At 41.7% G+C, this 23,645-nt stretch overlaps 1 protein-coding gene across 9 annotated transcripts in view; it reads right to left on the bottom strand.

Annotated features, from left to right (window-relative positions):
• dock4b (dedicator of cytokinesis 4b) overlaps positions 1 to 23,645 on the bottom strand; it is a 114,860-nt gene that overhangs the window by 73,468 nt on the left and 17,747 nt on the right. For all 9 annotated transcript variants that reach the window (XM_061029452.1, XM_061029453.1, XM_061029447.1 and 6 more), the window contains exons 2-7: positions 9,181 to 9,264; positions 6,608 to 6,648; positions 5,223 to 5,278; positions 5,030 to 5,126; positions 4,316 to 4,464; positions 1,214 to 1,298 (exon numbers count right to left, since the gene is read on the bottom strand). In XM_061029452.1, coding sequence (XP_060885435.1) covers positions 1,214 to 1,298; positions 4,316 to 4,464; positions 5,030 to 5,126; positions 5,223 to 5,278; positions 6,608 to 6,648; positions 9,181 to 9,264 — 512 coding nt within the window. The remainder of the gene's footprint in view (positions 1 to 1,213; positions 1,299 to 4,315; positions 4,465 to 5,029; positions 5,127 to 5,222; positions 5,279 to 6,607; positions 6,649 to 9,180; positions 9,265 to 23,645) is intronic.

Here is a 23,645-nt window from a genome sequence, read left to right as displayed (position 1 = left end):
GAAGTGGTTGCCACGGTAACAGTGGATGGGGCTTGGAGAAAATAGAAGGGGAAGCAGGGAGCAACCAGTAAGGAAATTAAGGAGAGAATGAGAAAGAGAGTCAGGAAGAGACAATGTACCTAAAGAGAATTAGACAGCCGACCATTTGTTTTCTTAGAGGTTAGTAGCCTATTGAGGTGCTTGTTTAAATTAAACGCTGTGAAAAGAAGCTTAAATAAAGAGATACAATTACAAAATAATGTGTTTTAAATAACTTTTTGATGGGTCAACTCTTTTTAAAAAAGTGTCTGTTATTAAAGCAAAATATGGAAAAGAAATCCTCAAAGTGCAGAAAAAAAATAAGGGAAAGAATTGGATTGATAACCACAAATTGGTGCTTGTGGTGAGATTGCGCAGTCAACTGTAATTTCACTTCTTATTAGGGAACTTTTAATCCCAACTCAGATGCCAAGATGGTACAGAAGTCCTGAAAGTACTCAGATGCAGTAGAAATGTGAACATCTACAAATGCTTGACCAATAGGCAAACACAATACCTTGGGGAAATGCTCCAAAACAGCTACAGACACAATGCCAAAACCGGCTGAATGCACGTCATAGAGATCCTTCACTATAACCTGGTGACACTCTTGTCTGAGAAGTCAATCACAGATTTCCTTGAAAAAGGTTGAATGTCGAGGATTCAGGTGCTCTTCAAGAAACGGGGACAGAAGTCAAATAGCTAATAAATAGTTGACTGTCCTGACAACAAACAGAGTTCATAGTGTGGGGAAAGGCACTCTGAAAGTCTGAGGCACTCTGATGTAGTATAAAAATCCTTTATTTAACAGGGACCAGATTTCCTTGGTTGGAAGTAGGCACAGATTAGTCTGCAACTTCTCATCACAGCCTCTACCACATGCCAGCTCTGAAGTAAAACTTTCAAAAGATCACCGGTTGATGATCGACAGCTTCCCACATCACTTCAGAGCGTACATGCCGGAACAGACTAAAAAACTGAACCAACAAACTGGTGAAACATCCTTCAACTGTCTGCTGTGATCAGCTGAAGAACGTGTTGTGTAAAATGTTAGCTTAAAGCAAGAAGCAGCTTTTACTCTCTGACTGACATCTCATTTCACCTGCTCGTTTTCCTTTCTGCTCCCTAATTGAGGTTTAAGATTGACAACAAAGTGTCTTAATACTGCGGTATAAGTTGGAAAAAAACCACTCACCAGTTTGTAAAGTTCTGTGACGCTGATTTCGTCTGGGTCCACCATACTGAACTCTCGCCTCGGGACCAGGTCCAAGCAGAGCTGCCTGTAAAACAAAGATTAAAACAGGAAACATGAGGGATGTGAATGACAAAGATTTAAACAGATTTCTTCAGTTATTTCACATGTTACTGGTGTAGGAGGTTTTTTTTTATATATACAGTATATATCCAGAAGTCAGGGGTTGGTCCAGACTTTTTAGACTGGGGTGGCCCAACTAGGGCAGCAATGAAGTATCTGAAATATGTTTAATTCCTACGTATAAGTTTTACAGTGAAAAGTAACACAACAGAGTGGAAATGGATAAACCTTCCATGCTTTATTCTTTACACACTGAAAAAGATGCATGTCCAAAATAGTAACCAAAGGAAATGTGCCACACTGAAATGCAAAGAAAGCTACAAGCAGCTAAAACACAAAAACAGTTAATTCTACATAAGCCCGGTCTATGACAAAGCAAATAGCCAATCACAAATTAATATCTTGGGAGTGGCACCTGGGGTGGCCAATCACGTGCCAATGGGGGGGGCTCATGCCACAACAGGCCAGCTCTCTGGGTCCACCCCTGCCTGATACACGCACAAAACAGTGCTGTCGGATCACCCATGACAGATCTTTAAACACACTTGACACATTGCCCTCTTCTTGAAAGACAGATAAATGAAAAATCATTTCTCCCTTTAGCCCCCCGCTGTCCTCTTTCTACCTCAAAGAGATCCCCTCAATCACTTTTGTCTCTATCCCTAACTCTCTCCCTTTTAAAAAAAAAAACTTCACTTCTTCATCACCTTCCATAGACAGCTCTACCTCTCATTTTTCTTTTCTCTCTTCCTCCCCCTGTTTCTCGTCTCCCTGTCCTCCTCTAGGACATCCCTTTCAGTAGACCAAGACGAGGAGAGAGTGTCTCCTTGTCAGCACTAAAAGAGACAGGCCTGGTAGACCGTACAACAGCCCACAGCGAGGGACCGTCCACCCGTCTCCACACTAAAGAGATATGTGTACATATGTGTGTGTGTGTGTGTGAGAGGAGAGCCCACAGCAGGGGAACGTAGGAGAGTGAAGGGTAAGGACAGATATGAAAAGAGAATGACAGAAGCGGGGAGTTTTTTTTTTTTTTTCATTTCAACCCCATGGCATGGAGAAAAAAGAAGAGAGGAAGAAGGAGAGAGTGCTGTCTGTGTGAGAGGGGGAAAGAGGCTTGATAGAGTGAGGAGGGGGCCTGCAGGGATGGAAGGTGACAACAAAAGACAGAGGAGAGAGAGTCTAAGAGGGAAGAAAAGTCGAGTTGGAGAGTTGCAAAAAGCTCTAGGAAGTAAAAAAAAAAAAAAAAAGTATATGATATTATTTTTTAATTGTTTTGCTTGCTTCAAGTGTTGCTGAAGTAAAACTCCAACCGACTTGTTTTCAGACCATACAAGGATCTTTAAACGATTTATATTATTAATGACCATTTCCAAAACTCTGCTTTAGGTTTTTTTGGGTGCTGTAAAAAAACAATGAAGACTTGCATGTTATCCCTCACGCTGATGTGAATACAGGCTGGGGAAAACAGTGGTGCATTTAAATAAATCTAAGAATGTCGATCAAATCATTTAAGAGCAGGGGAATGAAATGAAACAAGTTGCCTTGTTTGACCACAAAGTTGCTTTAACTTGATATAGTTTCTTTGTCTATGTCATTATGATGTTCAGTGTCTCAGTTTAGTCTCATATCAGCTGCAATGCACTCAGTCATGGTGGAGTTCATGAGATAAGACATTTTTAATTTTGGGAAAAGAGAGCAAATCAGATCGGTACACTGTATCTATAGATCTGTGTCTTCAGGGGCGGCAGTAGCTCAGTCTATAGGGACTTGGGTTGGAAACCGGAGGGTCGCCGGTTCAAGTCCCGGTGTGGACCAAATATGGAAGCTGTGGGCAGCTCCGTCACTCTGACATCCCTCCGTTAGTGCATGTCCATAGGATCCTGTTTGTGCATGTGTATGTATATTTCAGCCTGTAAAAACTGAAATTTCAATAAAAGTAAATCTTAATCTTCAGATATCCTAATCAGGTATCGGGAGAGAAAAGTTCCTTTTCAAAGTAAATTCAGAAAGAAATGTAAAAAATAAATAAGACACATGAGATTAATCAGCCCTGAAAGTGTTTAATGGTTCTATTCCTGCTTGAGTAGTGATAGAACAAAATGCATCACTCATCCCAGTCATTCTAGAAGCAACATGTGGTTCATTTCTGTTGAATGGAGAATGGACTTGACCTTGTATAGCGCTTTTCTAGACTTCAGACTACTCAAAGTGCTTTTACACCGCAGGTCACACCTCCACATTCACAAACTGATGGCAGAGGTTGCTGTGTAGAGTGTCCATCAGTATTAACTTATCCATTCATGCACTTGCACATGCCACCGACAAAGCAGTGGGAGCAACTTGGGGTTAAGTGGCTTGCCCAAGGACACATCTGGCTGCAGGAGCTGGGGATTGAACCCTCGACCTTCCGGTTGAGAGACGACTGACTCTACCAACTGATCCACAGCCGCCCCGATGTGAATAAATCAAGTCAACAAGACAAGCTGACAATTTCATTTATAACAACTTCACATACGCCTCGATGGGAAACTGAAAGTTTTAGAAGCCATTGTGTTTTCCAATGAAAAAAAGGTGTAAACAGTATCAAATGGATTTGGTCTAACCTTTGATTAAAAAGACAGCACTTGACCAACCAACTTCCAAATCCATGTTGTCAGATTTCCTTTATTGAATCCACCGAAAACTTTCCGGTTCAATGTTGAATTACCATGCATTATAAAACTTCCTTTGAACTTTTCGCAAACCATAAAGCCCACCGAGCGTTCCCAGTGATGGATTGCTGCTCTCACGCTTTCTTTTTTTCACTGATGTTTGATTATCAAACAATGCAATATAGTTAAAGTATGCAAAACAAGTAGCAAACTTAAACCAATGAATAATCCATGAGACTAAAAAAGATAAAAACCAGATATGGTCCTTTGAGATGGAACAATACAAATTGTGTTTGTGGGTATTACAATCTGCCCTCCATCTACTCACTCGTTGCCCCAGTCCAATCTGGCCGTGATGTGCTGCTTGACGTCCTTCATGCGGTCATGGGTGAGGTGTCCTACCAGCACCTGCCTCCTCAGGTCCAAGATTTCATTCATCACGTGCCAAAGCCGGTGAAACAAATCCCCCTCATTCTTCTGTGGAGGGGAGGAAAACAGTGAAGAGAGACAGGGAGGGAAAACATGAGTGGAGAAGAGACGAATGAAAGGGAAATTGACAAAAAAAAAAAAAAAAAAAAGGAAAGACAGAATGAGGGTGACAGAAAGAGGGGAAGACACAAGTTAGAAGATGAAAATATACAGTGGCAACGAGCCACCCAAAAAACATTTGAGAAAAGGAGGCGACGGCAGAGTGCAACCGAGGGAGAGAGAGGAGAGGCTGGAAGAGGGACTGGTGCAAATTAGCGTCAGTGTCCTGCTGCTTTTTGCTGCAAATGTATGCACTTTGAGCTGCGAGAATTCATCAGCTCAATTTAATCAGCACCCCAGATAGCTTTAATAGGCCACAAACACAATCAATCCGACTAATGAGTGTATACCAAAAGGCTTTGACTGTTTGTAGCTTTAGAATTACCCAGGGCCAAACACATTCCCTTCATGAGAAACCTAAAGAGGCAGCTTAGCTCAGGCACTAGTGAAATGAGATCAATAAAAAAAAAGCTGTGCATGTGTGTGGGAGTGTGTGTGGGTCTGGATTTCCTACCACGTAGAGTTGCTTCCACATGGCGCCCCAGTCACGAAGCGTCGACGTCATTTCTGTGATGACCGAGTCCTCGACAGGGATGACCGTCTCGAATTGCCTACAAACATGCAAGAGGGGGGGGGGGGGGGGGAGTTCAAACATCCAGCATAATACACAGGAATCTTACACGTTTCAAATGAGTGGTATTATTTACCCTTTATTCTTGACATGGGCATTCTTCAAGTGGATGTAGCTGGATGGGAAGATCCCCTTTGGGCACAAAGTAAACAGGTTAATGAGAAGCCATTAGCGCACGCTGCCATTAGCATCAATCTGTCAGCGTGTGACAGCGATGCACAAAATCGACGTTAAGTGTGTTTGTGAGTTTAAAGAAGAGGAGCAAAGGGAGAGAAGAGCAGACAACAAAGAGGAGAAAATGAGAACAACGGGATTTAGGAGACAAAAAAAAATACAAAAAGTGTGTTTGTTAGTGTGTGTGTGTGTGTGTGTTAAGCTAATAAACTACAAGAAGCTCCCTTTTGACTGAAAGATCAAAGCAGAATTTATGTGTTAGTATCTGGGGTTAAATGCAACACACACACACACTCCCAACTGTGTTCATATCATAAGGTGCCCGGCTGCACCAAATTGTCTTAAAAACTCACATTCAGCTCGGTCAATTAGCTCATGTCATTCTTAACAACGCTGTATGTGCATGTGGAGCTGAATTATTACGTGTTAACGGTTCATTTTGGTTTAATCGGTTAGTAGGGCTGCAGCTCATGATTATTAATGCTAGATTAGACTTGTGAATCTTCATTTTGATTGATAGATTGATCTTTAAGTCTATAAAGTGTCAAAGAAGTTGCGAAACATTCTCGTCAAAAAAATATGCCAGAGCCCAAATTGGCATCTTCAGACTACTTACTTGTCAAATCAACGGTTTAAAACTTAAGGACTTTTCGTCTACATGATGTCAGACAAGCAGAAAATGTTTATATTCATGAAGCTGGAAACAGCTAGCATTTTAATTTCATCAATCAATAACACAATTCGTAGCTTATTCAAATATTTGTTGATTTCTTTACTTTAAAAAGTTGCAGCTCTTTTTCCCTTTTGCACTTCTTTTAAGGAGAAAAAAACAACTAACGTGCACATTATGTAAATGCCCTCGCAGCCCTTAGAAGAACTTCTGGGCTAAAATCTTCAAAACACCTGTGTTTTTTTTGTAGCATGAGTGTATAGCCTCGTATTGTTTATGGATGAAGAGGCAGCAGCTCTCTACATGCAGCTCCTCTTACTATCATCCGAAGCAATTCACAAATTAAGTGTAAAGCTTGACCACTTGACAAGATGAAATGTATCTTAAGTACAACCGACATCATCTGTCATTGACCCTTGTGGTTTCAAGCTAGACGCTGTTAACAATGATAATGCCACGAGAGAGGTTTCATTTGATATCAAAGCTCTGTCAGTTGACACAGCAACCAATACGAACTCTTCCTCAGAAAGAGTGTCGGAGTCAGAGAGGGTCAAAATAAGTTATAAGCAACTGAAAGACGAGCAAAACATGCACAAGAACTCAAAAGCTTCCCTTACCTTGATATTTGGATTCTTCAGGATGAACCCTCGGTACCACCCTGCAGAGACAAAGCACTATTTTAATTTCAAGCATGTCAATATTGAATATAACTGCTATGTCTGTTTTTGATTTCAGGGTATGCAAGATGAGACATGTGGAGTGTCAACAAAATAAATCAACAATCAGCCCACCAGACATGTATTTTTAATCCAATTCAGTGTCATGTGAAAAACAAGGCTGACTAGTTATTTCACTGCCAACTGGAGAATTTTCCCCTGCAACCAAATCGCAACACAACTTTTTTATATATATATATATATATATATATATATATATATATTTCACAAGAGCCCTCGAGAGCATGGCGGTACAAAACAACTTGTTTTAACAACCTGTGCTTGCAGAGACCACAGGCTAATGAACAGTAGTGTGAAGAGGAGAAACCTGTGAAACACAAAGCCGCTGAAAAGCCTGTAAACCCCACAACGACTTGTCCGAGGAAGGGTGTGAAAAAAAAAAAAAGGGTGAAAAAAGCTGTGGTTTGCATACTCTTTTTCTCACACCATTACACACTAAAATCTAACCCTAAAACCAAATTAGTACATGCTCGATGCTTCTGAGCTGATGGAAACAATTTTATACATTTTACATTGTAAGGTTTGAGCTGCTCCTATGTAAACTGACAATTTAGCTCATTGTATGTCCCTTAAGATAACACACTTAACTGAATAGCTTTCATTTAAATGGACATGGACTCAGTTGGGTTCGGAGTGAGCTTATGTGACTTCTGCCGTTTTCAGCATGCACAGTCTGAAGAGCATTGAGTAATTTGTCTGGGTCTGCACAGTGGAACACATGCTCAGTGTTTCCTGGATGAGTCACTTCTTCAGCAGCAGAGGTCATGGAAATGTGACACTTTTTTTTGTCAAAGTAACAAGTCAGTGTGCAGCAACACATCTGTAACCAAATCAGTATGATCAGATCACTGTTTTCAATGTGTGGGCCACATAGACCCGAGGAGTTGCACAGTAAAAGCTGCAGCTTAAAGTATCAGTTAAACACATGAATTAGTTAAAGGAGTTGTAGTATAAAACCCAAACTTGCTGTGACATCATCCAACTTGATGTGGGGTCAGAAACACCCACTTTTCAATTATTTCAAATGGTATTCTTTTTTTAATCTTTATTAGTCAGGCGGTAGGAATCAAACATACATCATCACACATTTGATGGGTTGAGATTTAGATAAGTGGTTTTTAGTCTATACCACATGTGAGGAACTTTTGCATTTTTTGCATCTAACACTCAACTCACTACAATTCTTTGGCTTGGAAATATTAAGGCTGTTTGTACAGCATGTTAATCACCTCATCTGACGCCTAACCCCACGGTAAAGATGACAGGCATATAGGTAAATTTAATCAGTACAACAATCAAATCTCCCTGATGGTGTGATTTGCTTTTTATGTCGTATCGAGGCATTATTAGTCATTTCAGCCTGATTCATAACCATTTGAAAATTCCTCACAGAAGCTTTAATCTACACCCTCCATACTCTAATGTATCCATCGCAGTCAGGGAATTAACAAACTTCAAGAGGTATTAAAACTCTAATTCAGAAATCAATTACTGAGGCAGAGCCTTTACCGACAGGAGCCACATGTCAGTAAAGACACTTTCACACAGTAAGCTGCTGCGTTTTGAAGTGTCAGAAGTATCAACAGCACGAGGCAGACCCATTAGTCTATCTCCTCTGCTGTCAGCAGCCCGTCTCTCAGCCCCCTCACTGCTGGCAGGATTTAGATTTTCGCTCCTCCCTTCAGGACCGAGCTTTCCGCTGGCAAGTGCTACAGTCTACTTCCTCAGGGAACTTTAACTGCAATATCACATCGCCTTGCCTGGCTGTCTGCACGACTATATAGCTGACTCTCTCTCTGTGTGAGTGCGCGCTTCTGTCTCGGGAATAGGAAGTGAGAAAGAGTGTGTAAAGAGCTCCGGAAGAGGGAGGTCTGTATGTGTTTGTGCATGGTTGCTCAAGGTGCGCATTCAGGACTGTTTTGCGGTTTTATGTCAATCTGGAATTTTTTTTTTAAAACGGACCAAGGAAAGTAAATGCAAGGGGTAAAATGGTGAAGAGGAGGAGGAGACAATAAAATATGTAGATGGGGAGACAGACAGTGAAAGAGAAAGCAAAAAAGTCAAGGAGAAAAACAGAGTCGGCGTGGGCAGGAAGGCGGGACAAGCAGTCAGTCTGTGGTGCAGGAAACAGTAGCAAACATGAATTTCCACAGGCATTCATCACAGACATGACGCTGCTCATTTTGTGCACAAACTGCATGAAGATAACCTTCAAGAAGACATAAAGGAGTAGTACAAGGCACATTCAAATATCTGAGATATAATAAGAGATTAAGTGATGGACATCTCCAAGTAAAACAGACAAAAGGGGGAAGTGTTCCTGAAGTCTAGAAAGATTGTTTTCACTTCACTACTCAAGCGAAAGTTACTGCTTCTGTTTCATTTCTAATATTTCTTTAAAATGAAGTCAAGCATTTTGGAATAAATGTGTTAAAGTAAAGCATGAACCGTACCTTCACATTTCTCCAGGATCTGCACTGTGTCACCGATTTCCAGCGGGAGGCCATGCTGGACAGTCCCTCGGAAACTGGCCAGCACTGCAACAGAAGAGAAGCACAAAACGCCCTCATGAGTTTGATTTTTATTAATGTTAGAGCTTTGATTTGCACAGTAAGAAAAGGTTCCGAAGACATAAGCAGAGGGATACAAAAAAAAGAGGAAAAGAAAGAGGAGGCGCAATCAATACTCTGTGTAGGTGAACTAAAAAAAAAATCTCTGTATTTCTTGCACATATCTAAAATAGTAATCCACAAAACAATCTTACATAAATATATTCTGTGTCATACAGGATATATGAAGATATCTCAACATGGGGGATTCTGTGGGATCCAATCTTGCGAGCTCAGGGGTCATAAATCATTCTGCATGAAGGAGTAATTTACAGAAGCAGCCTGTTTATGTTTCACTGCAGAGATTTGTTGCCTACCAAGAGACTAAAACCAGCACTGAAAAGGTGAAAACATATCTCTACCATGTTCTGCAGGACTTCTGAAACAACCCTCTTTGTTTTTCTATCAGTCAAGCTTTGAGAGTGGACACAGAAGAAGCGAAGAGATTGTGTTCTCCACTTGGGTTAAATATCCAGAAATGTCAAGTTTTTTGTTTTTTTCTCTCCAAATCAAATCAAAATAGACAGAGAGCAGATGTTGGGATTGACTTAAAGGGGCACTTCACAGATGTTACACAGCACGGAAATCAGCTTAGGCATCATGAGGAATATTATCCAGCCATCCAAAAGAGGGGCAAGGACCTTTTTTTTTTTTTTTTTTTAAGTCTGTTGATGTGATCAGGGTTATCTCAGATTGGGCTAAACAGAAATCCTGTGTTAAGAACTACTAGTGGGATTGGAAGAGATTTTAATGAGGAACTGCAAACATGGTGGATAAAGTAAAGGAAACTAATAGAAAGAGATGTTCTGATGCATTTAGTACAATTTAGATTTAGATTCCAGTAGCCTGAATTAAGTATAAGCCAATGCCCATACCCCTCTGAAATAGTACGATAAAAAATGTTTCCGTGCTACTATCAATCTTTAACATCTCTATACTTCTTCAGCTGTATGGATGTGACTGTTGGATGTGCCTAGCCCTGTACAATATCCCTGTAAGGATCCTGAGGAAACTTTTAGTAACTGGCTGATAAGGCCGCTGTGTGAATTTGTTGCATAAAGCCGTCTGCACTTCTCAAAAGATGACCTCGGTCCACTGCCAAAGTTACATAGTACAGTTAACAGACGACTGAGGCACTCTGTGGACATCAGAGAGACGCCATTCTCCCTGATTAAAGTAATTGTACATTTAGTTCGACCTCTAACATAACTATTTGTGTAGTGAAATATAAGGTGAAAAAGTTACATATTGTTTCTTTAATATGTGCAAATCTACATAAAACAGCCTCAGAGTTTTAACAAAGCCCTGAGATCTTTGGCACAGCCCCTAGGAGGGCTTGGACCACAGGTTCATAGATTGCATTATGAGAAGTTTGCCATTAAAAAAACAACAACTTGACTTTAAGTGTAAATCCCAGGCTTCTTAAATCTAAGGGACTTAATTTGCTCTTGTGACCAACCCCCACCCCCTCTCAAACTGCATAAGTAAGACACACTATGACATGGACATTCCCCTCAATCATGTGAGTTTTGACACTGTTTTGAAATGGCATGATACACCTCTTGTATTTTAGCTTTCACATGTTAGTCAGAATGTAATGGAGGTTAATTCAGGAGGTAGGGACAGAGAGAGGCTGATAGTCCATTAGCAATAGAAACTCCTGTAAGCTGTGAGAGTGTGATATAGCCATCGGCGTGAGACTCAGTTGACAGCTCTTCAACCGCTATCCGCAGCCCGACACACACACACACACACACGCAGATAAATGAACCCACACAGTTAAACCTGCAGGTACACACAGCGATGTCAACCTCTGCACACTGATGCTCATACAAACACAAAAATGAAAGAGCTGACAGATCCCTCCTCACTCTTAACTTCGCACAAGCAACCTATTCAAATGAACGCATGCAGCACATACAGACGTGCATTCACACGCAGAGAGGTGGGGGGGGGGGGGGGGGGGGGGGGAGTCACTGGGATTTGAAGTAGAAACGTCTTAACAAGGGTCCCTGCCATGCACAACTAAGAGGAATCCTCCCAACAACTAAAGTGTTTAGAGAGGATTTCATTAGGGCTCGCCGGCCCAGCGTACCTGAACACAACATCGCAACAGCACAGAGAGAATCTGTCCCGCCGGAGAGGGATTTATATTTAATCCAGCCCAATTTATAAAAGTCACAGAGAGCTGGAGTTCAAACAAGGGTGGTCACACAGCAGGTTTTTATGGAGGCTGTGAGTCCTCATGTGCACTCACTTACAGCTCAGGGAATCTCGAAAGTCATGAAAATCCATCCATATTAGTTCTCAATGGATGGAGCTTAATTACTATTTTTGTTTTTGTTTTGTTTCTTTAAATCCATGACTTAAGAAGAGTTTATTAAAAAAAAAAAAAACAACAACAACAACAACAACAACAACCGCTTCAAAAATATGGCTATTTAATTTAACAAACACATTTTGAGTTGAAGATTTATGGATGAACAATTTTGTTGAGTGAGAATTTGGCTGCATATCATGAAGACATGTAGATTTCCCCTTATTTACTACACAAGAGGCATTATCTTAATGAAGGAAACGGCAACTTTTTGTATTTCTGGGAGTCAAAAAATGTGTTTAAGCAGCTTCACATGAAAATTGGCAAAACTAAAAGCAAAACATTTTGCAGACACAGTAAACTTAACTTAAAGAGCAATCTCAGCTGCAAATCAGAGGTCGACTGCCAGGGGTGCTTTTATTTTATCTTTTTTTTTTTTTAAGGCTGAATAGCCCACAACCCAAGAGATGACTGCATTATACCCATCCACCCACTATCTCATGTTGACTTTGAGATCAAGCCTGCTGATGGAATCAAACAGCAGCCTCACACTCATGCCGTCTGCAGCTCCGTGTGTGTGTGTGTGTGTTCCCGTCTGCATTTTGTGCTGAAGCTTCGCCAGCTCCTTGTTATCCCTCCAAGCTCCAGAAACACTATCTGTACGGGGGGATTTGTCACAAGTGCACATTTGACTTTGTAATTCATTCAAAGACCAACCGCTTTGCACACACGCGCGCACACACACAAAGACTAACCCCAAAACTTGCCGACTTTTTGTAATTCATTCACAGCCCAATCACTCTCATACATGCACACACAATCACAGCAAACACACTCACAAAGTGTGCCCGATGCATGAATTATCCAAGTGACTTTCCCAGCTGCAGTTCACTAAATTATTCAGTTTCAAGACACTTTTTTTTTTCTGCCGCAAAATGAAAGCTTCCCCCGCCTGTCGATCCACGAGACAGCTGCTGTCTGTCGGTTTTCTTACTGTCTGTTATACAGCTGCCTCTGACTGTCTTTCTGTCAACTGTCTGGGCTGGAAAGGTGCTTCACACTCCTGAGAAGCGATTTGATGTTCGGTCCCGTTTCTTTGAACTGTAAGATTTGTCACATTACGCCAAAATATGAAGAAACAGCAGGGCACAACTAGGGAGCAAGATGCCATTTGAGGATGTTTGACGATACAGCTGCTGCAGGCTACAAGAACAGGCATTACAGAAGGGGGGAGGGGGGGGGGGGGAATCCTATAAATGGACCAATGCACACACACACACACACACACACACACACACACACACACACACACACACACACACACACACAAACACACACACAAACACACACACACACACGTAAACAGAGCATATCTAAGTGGATGCCACTGGTGCATGAATATCTGATCGCATAAATAGAATCAAAGCAGAGCGACCTGCTGCTGATGCTCAGATATGACATAAACACACACTCATTCTCTGCCCAACCTGTCAGACCCTTTTTTTTTTTTGAGACAGACTGCCTGACCAGCGTTTCAGCCACAAAAAGGCAAACGTTGATCCTTTATGACACACCAAAACACACGCGGCCTGATTCTATGTGACATCGGCCAAGTGGGTCATAGCGAGGACGTGGTTATTCTTGTCCAAACTATCGCCCCCCCCAAAAACATAGACATTACACAAAGATGGCAGGCTGGAAAAAGTCGGGTAAACTTGGATAAACAAATTGAAACACAAAGAGGCTCGGAAAGGGGGGTGGGGGGTGGGGGGGGACTTTGTATATTGTTGATTTTATGAGACAAAACAATAGCGGGGGGAATTGAGACTGAGAAATGCATCAACAGAGGAACAGAGAGCAAATAAGAAGCTAAAAATAAAATTAAAGTGGCCCCCTCGAAGGAGAGCTGCTGGTGTAACACTGATGCAGAGTGTCAGAGTGTTGCCACTGGGTTAACATGGGAGCACTCATCTTCAACACACTCGGGAAAGCCACTTTGGGCTTCTTAACGCACATGAAAGGTCAAAAAGAGAGAATTGAATAGACTCAGAACAAGGAGAGAAGGTCAAAGACCAAAGACCATCTTCTGATTCTGAAGTCTGGACATGCGTGACCAGACTTCAGAATCAGAAGTTTTCTGATTTACATTTGTTGAACGCTTTAAGTCTGAGTAGTAGATTGACCAATCATGTAACAGCAGGCTTTGGTGTATGCAATGAATACAGACATAAAGAGAGCATAAGCAGGCGTAATGAAATCCACTGACATCACTGATTAAACACTATTTCATGGAGAGCAAGTCATCTCTTCATGAACAGACAGGAACTGTGTCCACATTGGACCTTGGAGGTCGATGTCTGCATCTGGATGTCTTTAATGCCCTCTCACCTTCACCTCGATCCATCAGTGTGTCTGCTGATTTACAAGTGCATTCTGCTGAGTCTGTCGAGTTCCCTAGAAAGCCCGGCCGGGATAAAGCTCGCATGTGTTTTTAACTGCCACTTGGAGTCAGGGGCTGTCAAACCACGTTACATTCTGGTTTGCTCGTAGCTCCGTCTAAGCCTTTTAGAAGAACAAGCACAGCCACGGGCCCTGAGGAAGAAGAAGAACACCAACGCTCCTCCTTCAAAAAAGCATGCGCTCTTTCAAAACCAGCGACGACTGAAAGCAGCAGGTACTGCAGTGATCAAAGCCCAATATCATGCTGCTGCAAGGCTCAATTTTACACAGATTTCAATATTAAAAGCCAAAAAGAGATATTTAAGAAGCATGCACTGATTTCTGTGTCATATCCCACAGCTTTAACCAGCTTTCTAATTCACCAAATAGCATGGCAAATTTGCTTCAAAGTGCTCGCTAATGTGCTTTTTAACCTCATTAGCCTGACCCTTTCTTCTCGCTGACTGATCTGACAATGACTCACGTGCACAACCCACTCCCACATGTTAATTATGCAGCATTTATATCATTAATATGCTAATTTGGCAACATGCGCAACTGGTGGTGCTCCACTGGCCTCCATTGCTGCCAAATGTAAGGATCATGAATATTTAATTTGTGTGTGGGATTTTAAGTGTGAGCTTCATGAAACAGGCAGCTGTAAGGATGTGAATTAGTTTATTTTGAAGAAAGGCAGGGACAGATTTAAAAAAAAAAAAAATAGGGGGAAGCAATGCATGTATTCGTTCTGACTCCTACAGCTGTACAAGATGGAAATGGAGAACTGAAAGTTAACTGTATACGGATAAAACCCGTCATTCCTTCGTGCTGCACATTCTGCACATCCACAATCCAAGAACGTAGCTCTGTGCCAAACCAAAAGTACCCTTTATTACAGCAATGTGACTGGAACATTCCTACGCCGACCAAAACTAGCCCAGAAATGTTTTGCACAGCTTTACTCCATGCACATTGTTTTCCCGACCAATGGCTTCGCTTCAAGCAATTAGCTTCCTATGTGGTGAGGTGAAAGGGGGTATAGGAATTCCTCCAAGTCATGTCAAAATATTGTAAAAGAATACCTGCTACTGCTGCCTGGTTACAGCACAAAAGAACAGACACGGGGAACATGTATTGTGGAAAAAAAATTCCAACCATAAAAAAGTGTGCAAATATGCTGCAGGAAGGAATACACACAATCTCACATGACAGAGGTATTTTGCAGCCTAAAACGTGAGCTGAAGACAGATAAAGTCCATGAGTGTGCACTGGTGTGCATCTGCAAAAAGAAAGTGATTTCTCAGGTTGAGCTTGGAATGCTGGGGAGTGACATCGTGCATTCTAAAGCAGAGGAATCAACGAGGCTGGAGAGGAGAGGAGACGAGAGCAGATGTTGGAAAGTAGAAGAACTTGGACGGTGTTGAATAGGCTCAAGTTGGGAGTTTGTGCACACCGAAACAGACAAAAAAACACACACACACACACACACACACACACACACATACAGTACGTGCGGACTTAGAGGTCTGATAGGCAAGCTCAGACAAAAGCGAGGCCGGCCGAATCACCCAGGAGGAACGGCTTTCATTTCGCCGTCTCCATTGCGGGCTGCCAGGTTCCTTTCGCTGCTTTTGTGCGTGCGGAGATAGCAACCTAACCGCCATCACAAAAAAAAAAAAAAAAAAAAAACCCTCTCTAGCAACAATAACCCTTCACTCGAATCACACCGCTAGCAGGAGCTTTCGAGGCAGAGTCGGTTGAGGAATGTTATTACTTTTCTGTATTGGCTGCAAGGCAGGGAAAAAAAAAAAAAAAGTGCAGCTCATGGTTAAATATCGCCTCAGCTCTGCTCCATTGTCAGAGACTGAATGTGAAATCTATCTCTGATACATGACTTTCTCAATCAATTGCAGAAGTCAGAACAGGAGTTTATATACAACAACAACAAAAAAAATCACAAGCATCATTCAGTCAGTGGGACTGGCCTGTGCAGGAGAAATCATAAATGAGTCAGATTAAATAGAAATATAGGTCAGTGCACTAAAACCTCACCTCATTCCCAGGCATTAATCTGACAGTGTGTGTGTGTGTGTGTGTGTGTGTGTGTACTTTAAAGCTAGCACTAAGTGTATGCATTAGACAGCACACCACAGTTTAGATGAGATTATTATTATAATGCCCTTGAGAGGTTTTATCTCACCTTCATACATTTGTCATTTTCTCCATTGTTTTCACGTTTATAAATTGCTTCTATCACCGCTGTTATTCCTTTAGTCATCATCGTTTCAAAAAGAACAATCAGATTTTTTTTTTTTTATTTAAGCGGTTTGCACACTTGATTAATAAAAGACTCTGACAGAGAATTAGCGCCGGGATAAAATGAGCAATTTTCCTGTAGTTAATTCCTTTTATACCCTTGAATAGCTCGTCACAGCCAATGAGGTGTGTGATAACATAAGGGGACGCTTCCTGTCACTGGGTTGGATTTCATTCTTGGCTAAAAAAAAATATATATATAGCCCAGGCTTCAGGAAGGGATCTGTCACCAGTTCTCCCCAGAGAAGAAGAAGAAGAAGAAGAAGAGGAGGACACCTGTTGAGAGGCCAACCAGAAGAGTTGTAGTGTTGTTATGTTTGCAAATGATCACTTCAGAGTGCACCAGACAGGTCAAGTGTGAAAGGGAATACATCAGCTTCATGAAGTGTGTGCCATATTTAAATCATTACACATTGTTTTGTGTTAGCATCAGTTTCCTGTTTCTTTATCATCCATCAGATACAGAGGGAATTTGGATTAATCTGGAGCCATGCTCGTGAAAATGTGCGGGCAACATGAACTCATTTAGCCCCATGATGTTCTCCCACAATCCTGACACTTGATGAGGTGTATTATTATTTAAAAATCATATTGTGACTGCTCCAGCTATTTTGATAATTCACATGACTTGTTTTTTTTTTAAAAAGAGGCCTCCTTGTCATACTCTAAACACTCGAGATGTAAATGCCGCTCGCTGATGCGTTGGTGTTGATTTTCAGCAGCTGAAGGCTCACCAGCATGCCTACACATCCTCCCACTGTGCAGAAAAGAAGGATTGGAGAGTGGAGGAAGAAAGGCTAAAATAAACAGCAGGAGAGGAGGGAAATGAATGGTGTCTGATGACAAAGCAAAAATATTTCAGGAGACAAAAGGGAAACTGTAGAGGGTGATGGAGGGAGGAACGTTGGATAAGTGGTGAGTAGGCTGCATCTCTATACCGGCAGATAGAGAAGAGAAAAGGAGAAAGATGAACAGACAAAACATCTGCTTTTTTTTTTTTTTTTCCTTCGAGGTATAACGGTTAAAAGGGGGCGCGTCAGACTCAGAACTGAAACCTACAACATCAATCTGTCTCCCTCACTGTGACTCACTTCTTTCTTCTATTCTCTACCATCCCTCTACTGTTGTCTTTCAGGGGGGAAAAGGAGGTGTGAATGACCTCTATCTGCACTTCAAGCTATCCTGAATCAAATTACGGCAAATTATGCACATATGCTGCAGCAGCACATGCGGCTGTAAACACACACGCATACATACACACGCCCAGAACTGACAGGAAATCAACAGCCAACACGTGAGTCTGCGGCCTGAAAAGAACGCGTTTACCTGAATGAGAGTGTGACCTTTAGGGGTGCAAACAAACACGCACAAATCTGCATAGATTTCTTTGACAGGTTGTATTCTGGACAGTCAGTCTAACATCACGTCTCATGGTTATGACATCAGAAATAGAGCCTCAACCACCACTTTGCTCAAGGCTACAACAACTCAAACTGCAATCAGGTCCACATTGACTCCAGGGTGATGAAGCTATGATGAAAAAGTGATGAAACAAAATCCAGCAAAAAAAAAAAAAACAGCATCTGTGGGGTTTTTTTTTAGCTTGCAGCTGCAGTTAGCTGAAAATCAAAAACTGTAGGTGAGGTATTTACAAAAAGAAGAGGAATGAAAGGGGAAATGCTGCCTCAAGGTGAAGCAGAATCGATTGGACTCTATAAGCAGAGCAGGTTAAGCTGCTGCAAAGGCTTACTTTAATTTGTGTTTTGTGCTGTCAAGAGTGTTAAAACAGGAGAGACAGGGCAGTGTGGCCTACAGCCACAGCCTCGAGCATCAATGTACAGACACAAAAGGGATTTGGGATGACTCAGGAGCAAAATGAGAGTCTGGGTAAAGACAGACAGAGAGAGAGATTGATAAACAACAATGTAGAGAGAGACAGTTGATAAGCAGATAGACGGGGGAAACAGAAAAAGTGACACAGAGTGATTCAAAGGCAGACGCAGGAGCGATAAGTAGCTTTCAGATCTGTTGCCGCTGTACTCGATGTCAGCTCGAGGGGAAGAGAGATGCTCGCCGTCGGCTCTCAGACACAAATACAAACAGTTACAGCAATGGGGAGAGGCGTGGAAGACAGCAGAGAGCTGAACACAGACAGAGCGGTTAAATAGATCACCAATAAGAAAGACAAGAAGAGAGGGAAGAGGGAAAATAGAAGAGAACACCGTAAGAGTATCTCCTTTGATTGGTTTGAAAACGGCTTATATGAATGTCTACCAATTTTACCGCCAAAGTAATTACTTCACAGACAATTACAGTTAGAGGTTCAGGATTTTTCAAGTGGGGTTGTATAAGGTATGTTAGTCAGCACAGAAGCCAGCTTGAGTACAGTACAGAGACTACGCTACAAACCACCATGGAGGCGTATTGGATCAAAACTATAGCCCCCTATAAAAGTCCCACCTACAGAAAAACATAAAGCTTATGTTCATTTTTAGAGATTCCGCTTAAGAGCCTTAAAGGAGCTTTGCCGACACGTCGCCTTTGTGCATTTAAATTGAATCCCACAATGGCATAATATCGGTATCTTAACGTGTGATTTTAACATCGGGTTACGACAGTGCACAAGCTTGAGAAGCAACAACGTTTAAACCAACAGTGCTAGCACACACTCAAGATTCACACACTGCACTGTTCTGTCTGTTCTGCCAACTCCAACATTTGCAGTGACGCAATTTTGCTCCTTTTACACTGACGTTATCACCTCGGATACTCGCTCAGCGGCGGCACGGTCATTATGCCTCTGTGATATTCACATTGACTGGGAGAATTTATGGCGCGATCCATTTGATCTTGCAAGTCGGAACTTCTCAGTTGCCGGTCTGACACGTCATCGGGAACGCCCCCTGAAGCTGGAAATCCAACTTGGAAACTCTGAGAAGCTTCAGGAGCTAAACTCCAACATGGATGCTACATACATCAACATTAATGTTTAGCATCTTAGTCCTCTTTTTGTGAAATCAAATCAATCACACCGATTGCATCAAGGCACTTAATTTCGTGCGAGCAAACTATCATGCGGTGTGTTGTTATCGCCTGGTATTAGCTAACTAAACAAAGGTGCTCCTGGGGGCGTTCATGTTGCCTGTTCGACTTGTTACCAACTCCTTACTGAAACGCAGGTACAGGTGTGACATCATCCCCATCTCCAAGATCCGAGTTCTGAGGTAAATGAATAGGCTATATAAAAGGGGCTTTCGAGTATAGGCAACATTTTTTTAACATTGGGGAATTACTTCACCTTGGTGTCATTGAGCATTTTCCTTCAATCACGTGATCATCAAATAATCTATAAACTCTAAAGCAGTGCTAAAACAAGTACCCTAGAAAGGTGTCTTAAATTGTAATACAGCCATGACCCTAATATGACCTCCAATAAACCCCAATGAGTTCTGTAAGTTAAGGTTGCCTGGATATAACTGGACAATTGTTGTTCTTCAAAAGAAGCTCCAAGGTTTCACCTCTATGGTGGATAATGCAGACACAATCATCACACACTTCACACTTACCACACTTACAAATGCCTAGATGCTCTTCCAGGCGTGTCATTTCAATGTGAGAAAAGCTAGTGATTGCAGCGTTATGTGTTTAATTTGAATGTGTCTTCTTGCATGTATAGACACTGCATACACAATGAAATCTAAATCTTTTCACACTTTTGTTTTCCTCATCTAAAACCAGATGTATTCAGCAGCTCCAGGGTTTCTTTTTTTTTTTTACTGTGATGGCTGCTCCAATTACAGAATGTACAAAAATCTGTTAAAAGCATTAGCTACTCAATAAGAGGTCAGGGATCCTGCAAAGCTCTGGCAAAGAGTGACATTAAAAGAAGGAGAACAGATCAGAAAATAGCCAAGTTACCGCTTGTTAGATAACAGAAAAGAACAGTTATATATGAGAGAGAAACTGAGGCTGAGACATTGTCAGGGAAACAGCAGGTTTTTTTCAAAGGCAGAGAGTGGCTTTTATGATTGCAAAAAAAAAAACATACAGATGGAAGACAAATAAAGGAAACTTGAATCAAGAAACAGATTCTTGCACGCAAAGAGTTTAGGGGTGACTGAATGGTTGGCTGAGGATGTTGAATGAAATGAAACATTCAGAGCAAGTTCTCTACTCAACTGAGAACGACCACAATGTGAGACGGTGCTCTCCATCACCATCATATGATCAGTTATACAAGATTGTCACAGGTTATGTAACAAACTCTAGAGGCAGAATGTATAACCCATTGGGCCTTGGATGGATTTTCTTTTTTTTGTTAATGGCATAGGATGTTCAGCTCATCAGATCATTATCAGAAATACTTTATTAATCTCCGGGGGAATTTGGACTTCAAGAATGATGTTTGCTGTGTGTCCCCGGGTGCTCAGAATTCAAAGGCAGGTAGATGATTCAAAAAATATCATTGTCTAATGGTAGTGTAGCGCAGAAACGTTTAGTCTTCTGCAACCCGATGGAAAAAAAAAAAGACATGAGCAGTGCAGATATGATTTCTTCTTTCCAATGAGTCTTAAGCAATGAATGAAGAAGATTTGTACTGATTTAGGAGGCAGAGAAGATGATACTTAAAGGATGCTCAAGAGATGCAAAGTAGGATTAAATAAGTCGTGTTTCACATCAAATCAAAGTTAATGTTGTAATAAGTGAGATAGACGTCAGAGATGCTTCGCTTCAAGCAGAAACTGCAGGAGCTCGTTCTCTTTATTTGTTGAGTGAATCTTAACATTTTAAAATGTGTGGTATGTCGTCTGTTTACTCGGCTACAGTCTGAGTAAGATAAGGTATAAGCTGTTTAAATGACTGACTTGATGGTCTCTGGGATAAATTAGAACCAATATGTGCAAATGTTGTTATCATCGTCTATAGGTATCGTTTGATTCCGTCCAATCATACTGGACAGCTGGTGCTTATCACCTCATTAAAAAGAATATTTCCCCACCATCCCTCTCTTATGAAAAGCATGTTGTTCTGCACACATACAATATCCAAGCATGTGCACATGCATGACATGAGCATGCTGCTCTGAGGAGGCGTGTCTCACACACACACACACACACACACAAACACACCATGCATGATGAAAGGCATCAGCATCTCTCATTCTTCACTGAGCCATGAACACGCATATGGAGGCTTCCTTCTAAGTTAAACCCGCTGTGTTGTTGCAAGACAGTAGCCCGGGAACAAGTTATATTATGACACACACGCACACATGCGGGCTGTTTGCTGCACTGATTTTTTTTTTTATTAAGGCAACATGCCTCTGAAACGTAGGGTGCGAGTGGTGGCACAAAAGCCCACAGACAACGAATGAACTTCCAGTAACTCCACAGAGCGAAACACAAAAACACCTTCTAGGAGCTAAAATTAAAACTGTTGTTCAGCATTCCTCTCTGCAGCCTGCATCCATGTCTCCTAGCGCTAAAAAAGGAGCATATAAATACATAGATGTTCTTGAAGGGTCTTTCTAACATGCATGCTTGGGGAATAAAAGAGCGGTGATGCCCTTTAACTCTCAAGGGTAACGGGCTATGTCACCGTGGGCAGTGAGCAAATGAAAAGGGGCATTTTGCATCTTGATTTCTGTGAAAAGAAACCACAGGCCCTGTTGTATTCCTATAAACACACTTACCTTTGTATCTATGTGGCATATTAACACGCCTACATGATGACTTCTAGGTAATGTGCATGTGTGGTAAAGTTCAGACATGCTGGTCAAAACAAGAGATTGCTGCTCATTTGATTAGCAACTCTCAGATCAAGTGTTCCACACAGACACACACACACACACACACACACTACCAAGAGGAGAAAGGTTAAGTCTGAAGGTGGGGAAATGCTGGGCTGATGAACTAGGGGCTGATGATAAAATGTCAATAAAAAGGGATGAGAAAGTGCTAGAATGGTGATGTGAAACCGAAGAGGTGTTGAGTTAACTCTTGAAGATCGAGAAGAATGCAAAAACTAAAAAAAAAAAAAAATAGGGGAAAAGTTGGTAGAAATGAGAATTAGAGAAAAGTTGATGCAAGAAGAGAGATCCGAAAGATAAATGTCAACCATAGCTTTAATTTTGACTTTCAACCTCAGCGTCCATTTTTATCCAGTGCCCAAGCAAAGTCTTGTTAGCAAAAAGGAGGCTGACTGTATCAGTGAGTCGAAAAGAAATGTCCCTATGCTAATAATGCTAAATGCTAAGACTGAGCTATGCTATCATGGAGTGCAAAGATAACATGTGGAAAGAGTGTAAAAACAACTGTTTACAGTGAGATGTTTGAAGATATAGTTTAGGACAATTCCAGCACTTATATATCTTGTTTCCATGTCGACTCAAACCAGACAAAGACGTTGAATCTTTTTTTAAGCAGACGATTTTCAAACACATTAACCAAAAAGAAGCAGCAAGAACTAGTGGGATGGAAAGAGAGGGAAGACAGTCGACATTCTGACCCAGCAGCCGTCATTCTGTTTGGATGAAACAAAGAGCTCAGTGACAGGCAGAGACAGAGCGACTGAGAGCACTGAAGCATCAGTGAGTGATTTGAGTCACCGAGGAGTGTATGAAAAGCACAAAGAGTGAATGAAAAGACCACACTGTGGTTTGTCTGCACGGAGCTGAAGATCCGCTCGCTGCAGGTCTGGATTTTAGACGTTCAGATTCGCTGCATGTGGTGACTGAAACATGCATGGTCACATAAACAGGACATGTGCATACATGAGGACAGGGTGTAAGGGAGAGCGCACACACACACACATGCGCACGCACACACACACACACACACACACACACACACACACACACACACACACACACACTAACAGACGGTGATAGCCTCGGAGCACACTTCACAGGAAGTGGCAGCATGGAGCACCTCAAAAACACACACTCGCACACACGTCGCTGCCCCACTCAAGGACACACAGATGGCAGGTGCTACACAAACACAAGCTACTGGAGCATGTCTTATAGTCAGTCATCCAGCTAGAGAGTCACTGCTTGACTGCTTTGAATAAAATCCTTTAACATGGGAAAAAAGCAGCTAAGCTAACAAGTTAGAGGGGAAACCTGTGATGCTACACGAGCGCACTATAAGGAAATGCATTCAGACATGAGACGTTTAGAGGACAGATTTGTGGGCATGTGTGAACATTTTGCAATTGATTTATTCCCCATATATAA

This window comes from Labrus mixtus, chromosome 22 (genome assembly GCF_963584025.1).
Source record: "Labrus mixtus chromosome 22, fLabMix1.1, whole genome shotgun sequence".
Classification (NCBI taxonomy): domain Eukaryota; kingdom Metazoa; phylum Chordata; class Actinopteri; order Labriformes; family Labridae; genus Labrus; species Labrus mixtus.
This window is presented reverse-complemented; position numbering and strand designations above follow the sequence as displayed.